The sequence below is a fragment of the Dicentrarchus labrax genome, unplaced genomic scaffold (genome assembly GCF_905237075.1).
Source record: "Dicentrarchus labrax unplaced genomic scaffold, dlabrax2021, whole genome shotgun sequence".
NCBI classification, from domain to species: Eukaryota; Metazoa; Chordata; class Actinopteri; family Moronidae; genus Dicentrarchus; species Dicentrarchus labrax.
In genome coordinates this window covers 18019510-18038045 of record NW_026136713.1, presented here as the reverse complement: position 1 = coordinate 18038045, position 18536 = coordinate 18019510, and the positions used below count along the sequence as shown (strand labels likewise).

Sequence of the window (18536 nt, the reverse complement as noted above, 5' to 3'; positions counted from 1 at the left end):
AAAATAATGTTGAGAACGGAGCTTTAAAGGGAATTTGTACAGAGGATTCATCTGCCTTCTAATGGTTTTGTTTCCATAGTAACCGCTGTCTGTCTCTGCTGTATCTGAGGATGTTCCATCTGAAGAAAGACCACGCTGTCAAGTACTCGCGGTCGCTCATGGAGTACTTCAAGGTAACACACAAGCACACTTGGACATGGACTTCCTTCCCCTCCGCTCTCATTTTCTCCCTCTGCGGTTGAAAAACATGAAAAGCTAATTACGATCCCTCAAATACATTTCATATTCATTTTCATGGTGCCTGTGCATTAATTTTGCATGACGTTATTAAAATCCATTCTTTCTCTTTGATATTAATGTATTAATTAGCTCCATCAATCATCACAGTGGATTGTTAGGGTTTAATGTGCTTGTTTTGATTGATTATGTTTAGTTTAATTAATTACTGAGGATGTCATTATCACAGTGCCGCATTTGCATTGATGGGATTGGATTTCTGGAAAGGGACTGACTCGGGGTTTAGTGTGCGCTGGCTGTGTACATACAGTATATGTTGACAGAAAAAAAAAAAAAAAACTGAGATCAGTCGGAGGAGTTCGTTTTAAAAGAGAAATGGCACAAAAACAGTGTTGCCAGTTCTGTAATATACTTATCCACATGACACATTAATGTGGATTTTGCTTGTCACTATGTAACATCACGATTTAATGTTCAGAAATTACACTTTCTGTATGGGGCAAATTGGTGGCCCAGTGGGGTTCGGCTCATCTTATATTAACATCAATATTTCAGCCGTTTAGCTGGTGCTATAGCCTACAGTGCTTTTCTTATATCACTGATTAAATGAAGGGTTTGAATCCAAAATATACACAGTTATAGGACAGATATAGATTCTAATCACTAAGTGTATTATTAAAAAAACATTATTTTAACATAATTACTTCTAAATCCAGGTAGTTGAGCTTTATGCCAGGTTTTATTACTTGGGTAATTATGGTGTATTTACAGCAATGGTATCAATGTGTGCTGACCCTGTTAAACCAGTCAATAAATAAATAGAAATAAAAGAGTTCAACATTTTGTGAAACAGGCTTACTCACTTTATTGCTGAGATTTAGAAGAGATAGAGATAGAAAGATAGATAGAGATACCAGTCTTTTATTTATTTTTATTATAGTTAAATATGAAGATACAGCTAGCAGGTCGTTAGCATAGCCTGATATAAAAACTGGAAACAGCTCTTCTAGCTCTGCATATAAACCTGAGTGTAAAACCACAATATCATTTTTACACTTTTGTACAGATAAAACAAACGAGATACGACATGTTAATAATTGAGTTTCCAGCCTTTGTGCTAAGCTAACCATCTTTTGGCCATAGCTTCATATTTGATCATCTTTGATGGTCAAAATCTGTAAAATATGACGTCTGCTGAATGTTATAATGTCTCTAGTCGTTCTTATCCAGTAAAGAAAATACTGTAAGCAATGAAAACATATTGATAACATATCACAATTAATTAAAATAGCATCCAAATCGCAGAAGCTACCGATTTTTTGATAAAGGTAAAATGTGTTATAGCAGCAGTATAATGAAGTGTTATAGTGCTGCAGAGATGATTTTAATAGTATTTTTTTGTGAAAATAATAATTCCTACTAATCATCAATCATATCAATCACAATCGGATTTTTTAACATATCTTGTAGCCCTATTAATACATTTGTCTTTTTGTGACCCAGAATTCAGCCAAGACTTCTCACCAAGCACCTTCTCCCTGGAGGACCAACGGGAAGTGAGTACACACACACAAACACACACACACACACACACACACACACATGCAGTATCAACCCCTTCATTCACACAGATAATTGAGAATTTATAATTCACAGCAGCTTTGCAAAATACCATGCCGCCACTGACAGCCACTTCCTCAAACAAACCCCTCAGGAAGAAAATAAAGGGATTGATTTGTTGTAGATGTGAGGAGGAGAAGACTGGAGGGGCTGCCGAGTGCCGGGTGAGAAGGAGTGATGATAGATGGAGGAGGAGAGGGGTGGAGGAGCTGTGGATGTGAAGCTAATGAGTTCAGACAGCCCTGACGCTGCACAACAGCAGGACCGGAGTTCAGTGTGTGTGTGTGTGTGTGTTTGTGTGTGTGTGTGTGTGTGTGTGTGTGTGTGTGTGTGTGTGTGTGTGTGTGTGTGTGTGTGTGTGTGCAGCACTGAATCAGGCACAAGTCGTTGGGTCAGCGAGGGTCAAGGCCACATCACAGACATTACATCACTGCCAGAGCCACACACCCAGCTGTGCAAGGCAGGGGGAGCAGTTTGTACTAGCATGACTGATGTTATTATACAGTGAATGCCACACACCCCCTCACTTTTTATAGCCTCAGGTCTGGAGTGATTACTCCTTTATTGTATTTGATATAGCTCGCTGCAAAGTCAAAGCCAAAACAAAGACTGCTATTATGTCTGACAAATGTTCACCGTAATTATAGTGCAGCAAAATATAAACATAAGCATACTGTATTATTGATCATTTAGTTATGATCGTTAGGATAAATGTAAACTAGTAATGTAAGTAATTACATTCAAATGAAATAAATAACTCTTTGGTCACACTTTCCTCTTCATATGTTATCAATAACTCATAATAAGCCCTCCATGTATTCTCCAGGGTCAATGGGACTCCATCTCCCCTCTCACTCAGCCCCTCCCCAGCCAGCAACGGAGGAGGAGCAGGAGGAGGATCTGGAGGTGCCCCCGGCTCGTCGGGAAGTGTGGCTATTCCCCAACGGATTCACCACATGGCTGCCAGTCACGTTAACATCACTAACAACATCCTGCGGAGCTATGAACACTGGGAGACGGCTGACAGACTGGCCACTGATAGCCAAGGTACAGTAGGACGACAGTGACTTTGCATGGTTGTATATAATGTTTGTACATCTTTGCTTTTGTTTTTGCACCACACTCACCAAATATAAATGTTGGAGGAGGTTTAGTTTCGCTCGTTCAGCCATTTTCTTCATGCTTATACTGTAGTAAACAGCTGTTTCTTGCATTCTCTGTGTTTAGGAAAGAAAATGTGAAGGCTTTTATGAACAGGCTGTTTGTCCAGGCACACTGAGTAGCCAGATGAATATAAATCAATAGAAATGCTGTTGATTCTTTCCACTAAGTATAAAAAAGAACAAATGACAGCTAAAACCAGTTTCAAAGGTGTGTATTAGCAATCATAATGGACAAAAAGGATACTGATAAACACAGTAAATATGTCATTTTTATGGCGAGGAGAGGAATTATGTTTTATAACTATAATGTTTATAAGTAGGAGAGTTAGAAATAGTTACAAATAGTATATCAGAAACTTTTTCCACACTATTCTCTGACAATAGGAATCAAGGACACTTACACAGGTGCATTAGCTTTTAAAGTGTCCTTGATTCCTATTGTCACCTTTTGAAGGAGCAGATACTCGCCTTATATCTACATTGTGTCTGCTCAGGCTAAACTACAGGGGCTGATTTGTGAGCCACAAGGTAGCCACGCCCCAGAAGCATACTGATTCATTTTACTCTAAATGGGACCATAATTTAAGAAATGATCATCATACTGTTTGGAAGAAGACTTGAAACAAGAGATTGAGACCATAAACTCGTAAGGAAACTGTTTACTGAGCTCATAAATCCTGTGAGAAATTGGGTCATTGCCATAGATTCACTTTTGTCTACAACCTCATCAGTTAACAGCATGCTGGCTAACAACCAGCTGACAACATTTCAAGCTCACTAGTATTTTGCTATCACCGGCAACATGCTGCCTTACCCACCAGGCAACGGGCAAAACAGTCACCCCCTCATCTAGTAGAGCTAAAGCATGCTAAAAGCATGTCAAGCTAATTATCGTGCTGCCGGAGCCACCAAATAAAACTCAAATGTAATGTTAGGGTTGAATTTTCACAATAAAAGTACATTTACTTTATTTTATTAACTAGATTGCTGCTCAACAAAAAGATAGATAGAGAAAGAAAGAAAGAGATATAATAATAAACTGGTGTAGACCAAGTTTTGTGTCTTATGGATGAATGACTTACCTGACTGCCTATTTGATACCCAGAGCACCGTCAGTAAAAGCACTCAACCTGTATTAATGTGTTTAATTTCAGCACATAAGTAACCGTCAGTAACTGTGTCTCTCCCTCGTCCTCCTGTAGAGTTCTTCCAGGAGTTGGACTCGGTGATGGAGCCGTTGAGTCAGCAGAGCAGCATGACTGAGCTGGTCCGATACATCAGACAGGGACTGCACTGGCTCCGCATAGAGGCTCACCTGCTGTAAGGACTGGACCAGAGCCAAACTTTACAACAACAAAAAGAGAAAAAAGAAATGGGCCTGGGAGCTAGAACTGGGATAACAAGTGAGATGAGACTCAGGACGATGCTTCAGTTCCCACTGGGATCCTTCAAATGACCCGACACCACCCACAGTAATGTAACAGCATACACTGGGCGGATTAATTGGGCTAAAAAAAATCATCCACAATTAGGCCTGAACAGTAACTAAGTTTGGGGGATTTCTAACTGTGAACCACACAATACAAATTAGCATATTAGAATTTGGCTGATGCTGCTTTTTGGAGCAACTGTACATCAGTGAAGGTAGCCTTAATTCCTGAAGGGACAATATATGTTACAAACCTCTCTGTGTCCCTGAATAGAAATAAGAACCGCAGAGGAAAGGTATTTTTACTAAGACAGGATCATTTTCAAAAAGATATGTGAGAGGCTGATGTGATTAAGGAGGCTGAAGGTAGGAAAGGAGCTCAACAGAGGCTCATCTGCTCCAGCAGTGGCCAGGAAACGTGTCTGTGATTGGGACTAGAATTAAAGCCTCGGGCTGATATTGATCCAAAGTGGAGTACCGGTCCTATCCATTAGATAAGAACCACGCTGGTAAAGGAAAGAGGCTCAGCTAAAAGCACTAGAGCTGAATTGATGGAGGCTGAAGTTATCTTCTATTTCAGTCGGGAGCTGCTGGCTGTGTTGTGTATTCTTTAAGTATTTTAACAACATACAGTAATTAGTCACAAAAAGTCTTGTTAAGAATGACTGCTCAAAAGTCTTTGTGGTTTTTCATTTCATTTAAAGTTATTTTTTATAGTATTTATGACTGGCATCTCTTGTTAGCTGCCTTTCATATAGTAGTTTGCGACATCAGTGTCGGACTCCGCCGTTCTTGTGCTGGATTAAAATGGCGTAAAAATTCCCAGGAAACAATGCACAGAAAAAAGTTTCTTAGGACTTTATTATTATTATTTATTTGTTCACCACCAGCAGGTGACGCTAAATCAATCAGAAGTGAAATCTTACGTGTTTTAACTTTAAATCTGAATTTGCTTCTTAACTCTGGATTTATATCTCACATAATTCAAGTTTGTTCGATGACCCTCGCCTACCTCTACATAGGGTCAGTTACTGTTTGAAAACTTTTTATACTGTGCCGATACGATTCCTAAGCTTTGGTGCTGAATACCAAAACAATATATAAAGATAATTATGTTTTTCTACTAACCCCCTTTTAATTTTTCATTTCAAATTTAAATGTCTAAACACAAGCAGTCATACAAAGATTTTGCCTTAATAAAATGGCTAAATTTGGAGTTAAATTGGGAATTATCTAAACAAAGAATAAACAGGATAATGAATTTGACCAGACATGATACCAGCGTTTCATACTTGACAGTTTTTGATACTTGTTGCAATGGACTGATTTTAGTATTGAGGTTTGATACCCAGCCCTACCTCTTAATGCATTTTTAAGTATCAATATGAGCATCAGGATAGTTAGGTACATCGATGGTTTGTTTAAATAGAAGCTGTAAGATCTCAGATGTGGAGCCTCTCAGTACAATCCAACCAAGATAACTTGAACATTGAGATGTTTCTAGCTAGACTGAGGATTACAAGACCTGGTGGAGTGGCAGTCCGGGGAGTTTACAGCTCAGCAGAACAAGCGCTCAATTCACTGGTCCTACAAATGAGGGCTTTCTTCCATCAGAAAAAAAAAAAAGAAAAAAGCATTTGTCTGGTTCTTCTCTCACTGGTTATGAGCTTTGGTGAAATTCCACTCAGTTCTATTTCCCATAGTAACCCACCCACTAAGGTGTCAAACACTTAAGGGGGAAAAAACTACAGGATTCAGTATGATTTGGCTCTAATTAAGCACCCCACCCACGAGCAGATCAAGTAAACAACTCTCACGTCGGCTTTTCTGCCCTGATGTCAAAGAAAATCCTTGCATCAGCAGCGACTTTGTACAGCGCTTAATGAGATCAAATCATCTGCTGGATATCTTGTAGTCGTTTCCCCGCATTCGTTGTGTTGTGTTGTTGGTGTGTATAAGTGTACAGCTGATTGTCAAGTCTATTTAAATCATTACCTGACTGGACAATGATGATGTTTGTGTACCATAATGTACAGACTGTGACTCCTGAAAACAGTGTTTTTGTTTTTTTAGTGTCTTGTGAATGATTCAATGTGAATGAATGAGGAGGTGGAACAAGAAAATAGGGTATCTATATATATGTGTGAGTGTGTGTGTGTCCATGCACAGGGTATGGCTGCATTTACACAGCACCAAACATAATCTGATTTTTAACCCTTTGTGGCACATAAAAACAAAAGAAGAGCGTTTTGTTTCCGTGCAGCGTCCTCCTCTCTTTTTCACTTGTGCTATAAAGACTTAAAATCTAGATTTTTTTTTCATGGTCCCTGTAAATCCAGCACATCAAGCATGAGTTTTTATGTTTTGGATCATTTGACCATCGCTGAATGTGTATGGAAGACAATGCGGATGTGGAAAGTAATTTTCACTTTGACAAAAAAAAAAAGAAACTCAAGTGCCTCTATTTGTGTCCAGTGGGAATTGCTCTATTTATTTAAGAACAAAGAATTAATCTAAATAATTTTCCATACCATATTGGTATAAATATGAGATTGTTTTTCGTAAAATCAAATGTTTCCACAAGCTTTTTACTGGCGTTTATGACGACACCAGGGTTTGGCTTTAAGAAAAAATGTGTGATTTAACGTGTCAAATTTGCATCAGTTGCTGTTTTTTTTTTTTTTTTTTTTTATCTTAATGATTTGAGCAAGTATGGGTTTGTCTGAAATGCCTGAAAAATTAAAACCATCGCATGCAATAAATGATAGCTTCAGACCAAGAACTACTTGTGTCCATTTTGAAAAACAAAAAACAAAAAAAAAAAAAAAAAACAGTCAATGTATTTCTTGTCACATAGTCATTTACAGTGAGAAAAAACAGAGCCGCTTCAAATGCACAACGCTAACAGTCCGATGGAGGTTCAAGAACATATAGTCAATGAACAGGAAGAGTTCAACTTTTTATAGGAAATGTGCTTAATTTGCCCTCATAAGATGAGAAGATTGATACCACTCTCATGTTTGTATGATACATTTGAAACCAGAGCCAGCAGTCGCTTAGCTTAGCTTAGCATAAAGATTGGAAACAGCTACAGCTTGGTTTCATCCAAAGGTAACAAAATCCACCTACCGGTTTGTTTTAGGGCTGGTTAATCCGATTTCTTTTCATACAATGTGTAAAAAGTTTCACTGTGACAATCCAGTTATTACAACGTGCACTAAAAGGTTAGTTAGGTGTAAGCTGCTATATTAGCTGTTGTGAGTCATGACAGTCCCATACACCAATTTCTTTTCCCAGGGTGGTGAAGTCACAACCTGCCCTACTCTACCTCTGACTGGCTGACACTCATTGCCTTCATTGGTTTGGTTAGTTAGGTTTTTAGGCATGAGGAGTGAGATTGGTTAGGGTTGTCAGGGTAAGCCAATCAGAGGCAGAGTAGGGCGAGTCACATCTTCACTGTTAAGTGATACTGAACTACACCTGACACAGTTTAGAAGAATGTTTTAACAGCAAATGGACATCTCTTGTTACGAGAGGTTCACTACCTGCCGGGTAGCATCAAGTCTGTAAATCCCGATTTATTTATTTATTTATTGATTTTAATTTTTATCTCATCGCCCAACCAACCTTCGTTTGTTTCTTGGTCGGGTGTACAGATTAAAACAACGAGGTATAACGTGTTAATTAGTGCGCATTTGAATTGATTGTAAGCAGATTTTGTGACCTTTTGAATAAAGCCAAGTTAGCCCCGTTTCCATTCTTTGTGCTAAACTAAGCTGACTGGGTGATTCAGAGTGGACATGAGAGTGGTAACTACCAGCTAGAATGTGAATAAGCATATTTCCAAAAAATGTCAAAACTATTCCTTTAAAATGGACTCATGGTTCTTCATCTGAAAGCCTGAAAATGTTTAACAGTGAACATTTTGGATAACCGTCCCAAACTCCACTCCCTGTGGTTCAACAAAAATGCCTTTTTTTTTAAAGTCGTTGTTTCTTTTCTTTGTTTTAATTTGAATTTTTTGAGGTCATGAAGCCAAAATGTCCCAATGAGCCAATGAACGTCTACAACAGCCAACAAACAAAACCCACAAACTGTTTCAGTCAGACCTCAGTCATTACAAGTCAATAGTTGATCCACAGTGTTGCTCAGTCCAATTCAATGATGTTCGATGTTGTTTTGTTTTATGGTGAAACAGTGATGTTACTATATGGTTATTGTTACTTTCACACAATGGTCCTTATTTTGATTATATGCAGCGGTACAATATATTTATACAATAATATGCTGTAAAATGTCAAAAAACTTTGCATTGGTGACATCATGGGAAGCATCGGTTTCATCCCGCCATGCTACATGTCACATGATGGTTATGGTAAATGTTGAATTCACGCAACAGTTCATTTGACTATATGCAACGTCAAACAATGTCCGTATATTCTGAAACGTTTCGGAGACAGACTGCCTCAGCATGGCCTTTTATTCTGCTGACATCTTATTAAATATCTCATTAGCTCCTGTTACATTATCACAGTTGTCAACTTGTTTATCAAAAGCAGCAGTGACAGAAACAACGTCGCTGCTGTGGTGATTACAATGGAGAGCTTAAACAGACTGATTTATTTTTTGACAACAGATGGCTACAAGCTGATAATACATTGATAATCTCTCCAGTAGTGATGAGTGTCTCTAATATTTGTTTGCATTTCAGAAAATCACAGATACACTTTGATTGCTTATGAAATTGCCAAAACTGCCTCATACAGTAAATGAACTAGCAGTATTTATAAAGACAATAAAGGGTTTTTTCTTCTCAAATTCCTTGTAATCTACCAGAAAGCTGCTTTTTTTTCTTGTTTTTTTTCCATTTGATTGTCCTCAGTTGTACTGTTGGAGTCATGCAACAGTGTTAGAAACAAATATTTGAAAGAGAGTAGTCTCTATTTATCCGATAAATAATCATTTGTTGAGGTCACTGGAGGGAAATTAATACGCTATCACCACTGCTAATAACTGCTAACATGTTGCATCATGTTTTCTCTTTTATGCTTAATTACTTGATTACTTAAGTAGTAATCATCATAAGTCCCTTTCAAGTTATTCCTTAGAGAAAGCTACTATTAGTGTGGGAAAATTCTTATCTTCAGTTGTACCAGAATACAACACTTTGCCAAATAAGTTCTGTAACCAATATACTGTGTTTATTTATTGTGCGGTGGAATACAAGCAGGGCCGGGGCGAGAGAAATATTCATGGGGTTGCAAGAGGGTGGCATGGATATATTACTATTTGCTTGAAAAAAATTATAAAAGAAAAGATATTTGAACTCAAAAACATTATATTACTGTAGCGCACTAGTAAAACATTGAATACAAATATCTAAAGCTGGCATTAGAAATCATTTCATATTGCAATATATTGTGATTCTGTAGGCAAGGCAATATATTGTGCAGTGGGGGTCTGCATTTGTCCCTGTAACATCCTCAGTTTACAACTCTGCTATCTAGCAGTTGGAAGTTTAAATCTAAAAGTGGATACAGTATTAGTATTACTACAGAGAATCGATGCAATATTTTCTTACACCTCTAGTGCCAAGGCATGCCACCCCTCTAGATCCACCCCTGAACACACTGACAGGAATAGTTGCACTTTCTTCTCTTCACAAGAAAATCGATTCACTCTTTGTGCGTATCTAGTACTGACCTGGAACCAGGAGATAATTATCCTAGCTTAGCATAAAGACTGGGAGCAGGGAGAAAGCGCTATTACACTTTGTATCTTGTTTGTGTAACCCACACACTAAACAAAACTACAAAGAAATAGTTCCAGCAGCCAACTCTCCCTAAAACCACAAATTGTTGCTTTTACATTTCTGTTTCTGTACAGATTAAACTAACGACATGCAACGTGTTAATGAGTGAGTTTAGAGATGCTGCTGGTTAGTCGTTTCCTCCTGCTTCCAGTCTTTATGCTAAACTAGGTTAATTGTTTTATCTTCTATCTGTCTAGCTCTATCTTTGACATGAAAGTGGTACCAAACTTCACATCTAACTCTTAGAAAGAAAGTAAATAAGCGTATTTAGTGTTGCACATTTTCTTTAATAGGCTTTGTAGTTGATATAAAGCTCCTGTATTAGAGTAATGTAGCAGTAAATATAAAATACTGTCCATGCAGAAGTCAAACTTTGGATTATATGATTAAAAACATATCATTAAGTTAATCAAAGAGCTTATTTATCCACTAACAATAGGACAGCCGGTTCCCAATCAATTTGACACTAAACAGGAACATTTAAAAAAAAGCAGCAGTATAATTTTAATCAGATATATTCCCTCTGAAACTATGTTAACCTCTGCCAAGGTTGCTTTGATGGTTTCAGTGTCTCATGTGCAGTTACTTTGTAATATTGCATCCCTGCTGGGACACAATGGTGTTACATATGGCAGTGGTTCAAAACGGCCCCACGGTGAGAACAACCCATAAAACAGGAAGTAAAAAAACTGTGTGGACATTGGTTATTCTGTTCCCTCCAGTGAAAAACCATCAGCTGGTCTCAGCTGTAATGCAGAATAGACCCAGGTCAGTTAACTTGAATTTAGTGCAAACTCATCTTTAAAGGTGCGAAATGTAGCGGTTTCTTAAACTAGGCACTTCCCGACCGCCAGTGGTTGTTCGGGCCGAATTTTTCTAAAAACTGAGACACTTTTAATCATAAACCTTGTAGATTCTTGTCAAGTTTTTACAGTACAACTAACCTTTCTTTAGCTTTGTAGACTGTATTCTTGGTGATGATCTACTTTGGTTATTGCAGCAGGATCCAAATTCATGTGGCATTTATTGATGTTAAAAATGCTACAAGGCACCTTTAAAGTGTTGGGCATCCCAATATGATTAAATTAGCATATTTAAAGCCCAGTCATTGGTGGTTTAGAGACGGGCAGCAACACGGTGCCTCTGATTCAACCTGACAAATCTCTGTCTGTGGTTCTGATGTACATCACTTGCAACATTGTAAAGATTTCTACAAAATAACATCCGGAATCACATCCGTCCAACATGGATTGCATTGTATTTTTAAATGTGTTGCACAACTTCAGCTGTTTTTCTGTTTCTATCAGTGCTATTTTTTGGCCTTTTATATGGTTCTTTTTATAATGAAGTTGTTCTATGTGATGATCAGAAGTTGTGATGCAGTTCCATTGTTTTTAAATATTTAATGTCTCTAAAATATGGATTAAAATCTGTTTAAACCAGTGGTCCGGCTGCTCTCATGGTCGTATGTGCCTTTTTAAAATGTTATAGTTGGCTTTTATAAACATTTGCACTCATAATGATTTCAAATTCACTACAAGAAAACATAAAATCATATATATTGCATTATCAACAAGAGATAGCAAACAGACATTCACTGTATTAAAACCATAATATAAACACCTTAATATTCATTCTTACAATAAGACTGAGACTTCTTAATGAGTAACATCTCTCCGGTTTTACACACAACAAGATTATTTTATAAAGAAGACCTGAGTGTTTGAGTGGCCTTGATGTAATACATTATAAGAGCCAAGCTAGTCTTCTTATTAGCACTAATGGACTCTTATTTCTACATCATAACAACTATTAGCCTACTTCACCATGCATGATTAATTCATTGAATATAGCCACACATTAGAATTCAAGAGGGAAGGAGAAGGCTGTGTGTCTTTAGAAAGTAAGAGACGGTGAAAAAGAGCTCGATGGACTTCAGAGTGAAATGAGAAGAATAACGACGGCGTAAAGACAAGGAGTCTCACGTTAAAGTCCAATTTAAAGCACGCATTTTCTGGGAGACACACATCCCATCTAATTAAGTATTTCCCTAAATGAGTAAGGAGGTGGAAAGCCTATTTGCAGGCCCTAAGACATATAAGGTGAGTGTGTGTGTGTCCTTGGTGTAGAGCCAACACACCGACAGCTTAGATTTATAGGTTTAATTGCCATAGGTAACCATGCAGTCAAATAAGCTCTCAGAGATATGGTTAAGCATCACACACACACACATAACACACACGTGCCCACATCCACATAGAGACCAAACTGTATGGACACACACATATTGCTGCAATAAGCATCAATTAACCCCAAAGGGAAATCTGACCCGAGTAGATCCTGATGACTTTAATGCAGTGGTTCCCAATCTGGGGGGCTGGGGGACTTTTTAAAGGTCCAGTGTGTAGAATTTAGTGGCATCTAGCAGTGTAGTTGCAGATTACATTTCCCTCGCTTCACCTTCCCTTTCAAAGAAGAAGGAACTACAATGGCCTCAAATGTCGGCTCAACATGGCGGCCTCCATGAAAGGCGACCCGTGATGTCTGTAGATATAAAAAGCTCATTAGGAAACAAAAGAAACAAGAATTCTTATTTTCAGGTGATTATACACCAATTAAAACATACCTATGAATATTATTATTATTATAAAACCTCCTAAATGTTACACACTGGTCCGTTAAGGGGTGTAAAAAAAACTAAATCTCAGTACTTTGTTCATTTCTGTGAAGAAAACTACTTGAAATTGTTATTTTCAAACTTTATATTATTATATAAAATCTAAACTTCAAAGACCTGAATCAGAATCAGAATATTCACAGAGCCTTCACTATCTGATAAACAGACAAACCTGCTGCAGTTAATTGTAAAGTTGATCAGTTGTTCTGTAGTGTCATTATTATGCATTTAGTATCATTTTAATGTCAGGTTACTCAATGATAGAAAAGGGTCCCTTATACAATACGCTGACTTTAATGTATCACCGCTGTTCTCTATTAAAATCCTTCAATATCTACATCTCCACATCCACTCAACAGCTGAGCCAAAACACACTGGATTTATTCTTTGTGACATTTCAAAAGTGTGTTTAGACAGCTGGAGAGAAACACAGCTAATGTAGCATGAGCACTAGAACCTCATGCACACTGCCATTTATTGACTCTAACATGTGGACTGGCGCTGTGATCAAGGCGGCTGAAGCGCAAGTTTCCCCCCTGTGTGAGCAGCCTGGTTGAGCAGTCCCAACACGTTGACCGAGTTTTAAAGTTGTAAGAAGCTCATTATCCATTCCCATGGTATATTCTTACAGACGATCTGAATAAAAAAAATAACTCTCCTTTGGGCCTTTAAATAAAAGCTGATTGGGAAACAGGGAGTTGATTTTAGATGGATATGTATTTAAATCAAATGCAGACTTCGGAGTCTGGAGTCACAATGTGACTTCAGATCTTTGGGAGTGTAACAAATACTAATGACAGGAAATTTTGAAATAAATATTACTAATATTTTTTAGCCAGCAGTAAGAGGCCGATTCTGGATGGGAACTTTGAATTATCCCTGTGACATTTTCTCTCTTAGTTTTACAAATGCTCACACAACCATCACCTGCTGATAATCTATCTAAATGCAAGCAAATGGTGAATGTCAGACAAAAAGAACACCTTCTCATTATAACAAGAAGATATTCTTGTGTTTAACACCAGTTCGTGTGTAGTAGAATGTGTCTTTCACTGTGTAAACCTTATGATGGACCAACATTTTAGATCTTTTATCAGCATAAAGGTGTACTTGTTTTGCTTTTGATAACACAGTAAGGTAGACAGGTAACAACTGATCCTTCCTGTCCCGCCCCTTTTTGCTCTGTGCTCCAATAACAGTTGAGCAAGCGTCGGCCAACTTCCTCCTTTCCTGTACTTAGATATGCTACGTGCTAACCTCAGCTACATTGAAACCAAGTGTGAACCTATCATGACCTCACCCATTAGTTTGTGGAGAACCGTTCTGAAGCCTCGAGATTGGCATTATGGTCGTCACCATGATGGCTAAACAGTACACGAAAATATGTTTCTGAAATGATTTTTGGTGAGAAATAGTCAACACAGTAACATAAGTTGGATTCGTATTTGATCAGCACTGACTAGTTTGATCTGAGTTTGGTGCATTGAGCTGGATGAACTCACTGAGAATGACCTTTCAAACACAAGGTAGCCACAGCCCTAAAGCCTAAATGTGTCTATCATGGGAGAGAGCGTTATGTAATAACTCCACAAAATGTAATACATTTACACTTCAGTATTAATGAGCTGCTGCATTTTGTAATGAACAGCATTAACGCAATATCTCATACACATATGTAGCACATTTCCCCGTACATAGTGTAAACCAGGACAGGACACAGCTAGGATTATAGAAGAGTTCATGAGTCCCTCCAGTGCAGTGAAATCAGTGTGCTGAAGTGTTTATTGAGATGCAGCTTGGTAAATGATAGATGGGGATACTAAAGGATAAAATAAAAGACAGAAAATGGAAAGTACTAATTGAAAACATGCTGGGGACTTTATGAATTTGTCTTTCAGGCTGGTGTTTTGAGACCCCTGATCTAGAGACAACAACAATACACACAATTGAAAATGCAGATTATTCTAATGATAATGTTTTAATCTCCAGCATTGATACCAGGATGAACACCCAGGGGCATAAAAGGTAGCACACACACAGGAAAAAGTTGACTAATCTCAATCACACCTATTTAAAAACATGTTCGCCTCGTGGCCTTCATCAGAGCATGAATGGTTTAATCTCATTCTCCAAACACTAGCCTGTTATTGGTATAATTAACATTTCAACTGAAAATGCATTTTACCCCATTTTTAAAACCACATGTTTCCTACACCAGCTACCACCAAAGAGTCGATTACAGCCATTCAACTTCATTAAAAGAAACCAAATCAGAAAATGAATTCCCTCTCTCTCATCGTGCAGAATGGCAATTTTAATAGATTGCCACTCATTCGTTGCCACATGCTTAAAAGTCCATCATCCATTAGCTATACCTGCTTATCCTTGAGTGTCCGGGGCTGACAGCAGGCGAGTGGCGGGAACCTTCTCGCTAAAAGGCGACAGCGCTAACCACTGCTGAAGTGTTTTTGTTAAAACAGGGGGCTTTTTATTGAGCGCTGCGGTTCACAGCTACAGCGGCGTTAACGAGGGAAGAGCTCGTCAGCTCTAATTGAATGACTCCTGATTAAACTGGTTTCACATTGGCAGCCAACATATCACATCTTGTCTGACTTCTAATTGGGTGCTTCCTTGATGCTCCACGTGCTCCCGGAGATACAGATGTCTGAACTGTTGGTCAGTAAAGACAGTGGAGCAGAGAGCTACTGGCATGTTTGAAGTGATAGAATATACTGGCTCGCTGCAGAGGACTAAAAGACACAATACCCTGCTTATAAAGGTGATGACATCTTAGATTTCTTACATGTTCACGCTGTCAGGTGTCAAAACAAATGTCGCATAAGACAGAGAAAGAACATGAAGTTGATGTAAAGTGTCTGTACACAGGTGTTTTCAATAGTTAAGGTGGATTAAAGCAGTGGTTCCCAACCTTTTTTATTATGATATCCCCCTATGTTCTATCATTAAGTAAACTGACCACCCCTGACTAAGTGACATATTTTATGGATATTATAAAATGTATTATATCCAATGCATAACAATAACAAAATAACTGTTAAACTGTACAATTAACTGTAATAAATGTGCGATTTGGATGAATTTTGAACAAATTACCTGTTAAAATTGCAACAAGGATGAGTTTGATATTTTTATCAACTTTTCATACAATTACCTGTCTGTATTATGTATTTCTTTCTTTTATATAAGTGTTTCCTTCTCGTTGTTCTTTTTGCTCTTTTTTTAACTCTTCTGATGCAGTATGAGGCTGTTTTCAGAGAGAAGGCAGGTCTTCAAAGTTAAGATCTTAAATAATAATCGAAACTTTAAAAATAACAATTTAATTTAGTTTTCTTCACAGAAATTCTGAGATACAGGCCCACTTTCTATTTCTTAAAATCAAGAAGGCGTCACAACCCCTAGTGCAGGTGTCCACCCTGTGTGTGTAAAGCCCTTATTATCTTTATAATATCAATCAGTCACTTGAAAACAATGTGACAGTGTGAAAAGGGTCACTGGTAGACAATTATCACCCGAATCTGCAGATCCCATCAGCCAACAGAGCGTTATAGTTTCAGCTCCTTGTTTCGCTGCCCAGCCAGTAACCTTACTAATTCACTCTCACCGCTCTTACGGTGCTGACAAAAACCCACCGTACACTATTACAATTCATTTCAGGAAATTCAAAGTATGCTGGGAATTATGTCCATCGTGCCATGATGATGATGATGATTACATTGACAGTGTTGTGGGAGTGCAACGCTAAATTGGTGATCTTCTTAAGCATTACATGTGAAGATTATAGAATTTACTGTGTATTTTTCTATAAATAATAAACATAACAGGGTTTTTTTTTTCTCACTGGCATTTTTGTAGCAATAGCCCTTCAACGTTTTGCATTTTATGGACTTGTCTTCCAGCTTCCACTGGCGTTGGCAGGGCCATCACCCCACTCTGCTGGAGCACATTCAATTAACAGATAGTGTTAAATACAGCTGCTGCTGCTGCTGTGGACCTTCCTCGCTGTAGACATGTTGACTTGTCAATCACAGGTGAACTAATAACATAAATTGCGACTGCATGCAGTGCGCTAGTGTCAGGGTCCTGCTATTACGTAAGCTGGCTCGCTGACATAATTATACAGCACAGGTCTACTGCCTGTATCTATTACCTGCAACACAATTAGACATGCCAATAGCCCGTCATATCTGCTCAGTGCAGCACTTAGTGACTTGATATTAATTACAGTGCACTATTATCTCTAAAGCTAACATGTTAGCTTATTAATACAGCTTTTAAAGGAGAAAAAATAGCAAACTAAAATCCTGTTAAAAGGAAATGTGTGTTTTTAACAACAAAATCTTATGAAACTTACATTTTGTGTTGATTCTTGGGCCCCCTGTGGACAAAAGCATTAGTGTTTCCACTGCTTCATTTAATTGATTTCAAAGGGGAATCCGACTGAATCCTCCCCATTGGCAGGCGTTAAGATTCATTTTATAGAAATGGCCAATCATCCTGCTGATGGTCCTGTGTGTTATGTGGCTCATAAAGAGGCATCAGCATTAAACTGAGACTTTTTCATAACCAACTAAAAACTCCTTGTACTAGGTTTATATTCCCACATTTCCCACAGCCCACTTACATTGGACCCAAATACAGCAATGAATTGTGGTCTCTCACTCTCCTCCCTTGTCAGCACTATATGAAGTAGACAAATAGTTAAATGAGGAAATTCAGCCAGTAAACACTAGGCCTGAACACTTTGCCAAAAACAAATGAACAAAATAAAGCGATGAAGCTCGTCTGGTCCAACATGGGGTCAGCTATGGTCATACAGTTGGCTGACGTATGGCTATGTCATGGGCCATAAGAGGCTACTGGATCTGGACTACCTCTGGACCGTAATTCATTGCTGTATTAGGGCTGAGTGTGCGGGCCAGAGTAATTTTGTTATGTGGGCTAATCTGTCAGAAACCTCGACATACTCTGGACCAACACACTAATCACTGTTTGTCAATTTAAAGGTTCAGTGTGTAACATTTGGGAGGATCTATGGGCAGTAATTGAATATAATATTCATAGGTATGTTTTCATTTGTGTAAAATCACCTGAAAGTAAGAATTGTTGTGTTTTTGTTATCTTAGAATGAACCTTTTTTTAATCTACAGATGCTGCAGGTCCCATGGCCCCTAATGTTCTCAGTCCATTATTGTGAGAGAAAAAAATCATTTCATATGAAGCTACGAGCTTTGGCACACTATAACTTTCCTACAATGTCTCTACAATGTAAAACTGGCCAGATAAAATACTGTAAGCAGCTTAGTAGCCGCTAAAGAAGAGACAGCCAAATCTACAAAATTAATTTGGCTGTTGAAGAGCATTTCTGGTGAAAAACAGCTCCTCTGAGAAAATACTCTAAAACCACTTCCTGAAGTCCTTGTGAGACAGAGAACACTGCAGTTTGTTTGTTTACTATTGCAGGATTCATTCACACACACAATAAACACACACACACACACACACACACACACACACACACACCCTTGAGACGAACTCTAGTCATGATGCAGCTGAGCTAAGCATTTTCTTACACACATA

General features: G+C 38.2%; 1 protein-coding gene across 1 annotated transcript in view; it reads left to right on the top strand.

Annotated features, from left to right (window-relative positions):
* Positions 1 to 11705, top strand: part of aff2 (AF4/FMR2 family, member 2) — a 156855-nt gene extending 145150 nt beyond the window's left edge. The window contains exons 23-26 of the mRNA XM_051419060.1: positions 80 to 173; positions 1741 to 1793; positions 2684 to 2904; positions 4223 to 11705. Of these exons, the coding sequence (XP_051275020.1) occupies positions 80 to 173; positions 1741 to 1793; positions 2684 to 2904; positions 4223 to 4344 (490 nt within the window). The 3' untranslated portion in view covers positions 4345 to 11705. The remainder of the gene's footprint in view (positions 1 to 79; positions 174 to 1740; positions 1794 to 2683; positions 2905 to 4222) is intronic.
* The last annotated feature ends 6831 nt before the right edge of the window (positions 11706 to 18536 follow it).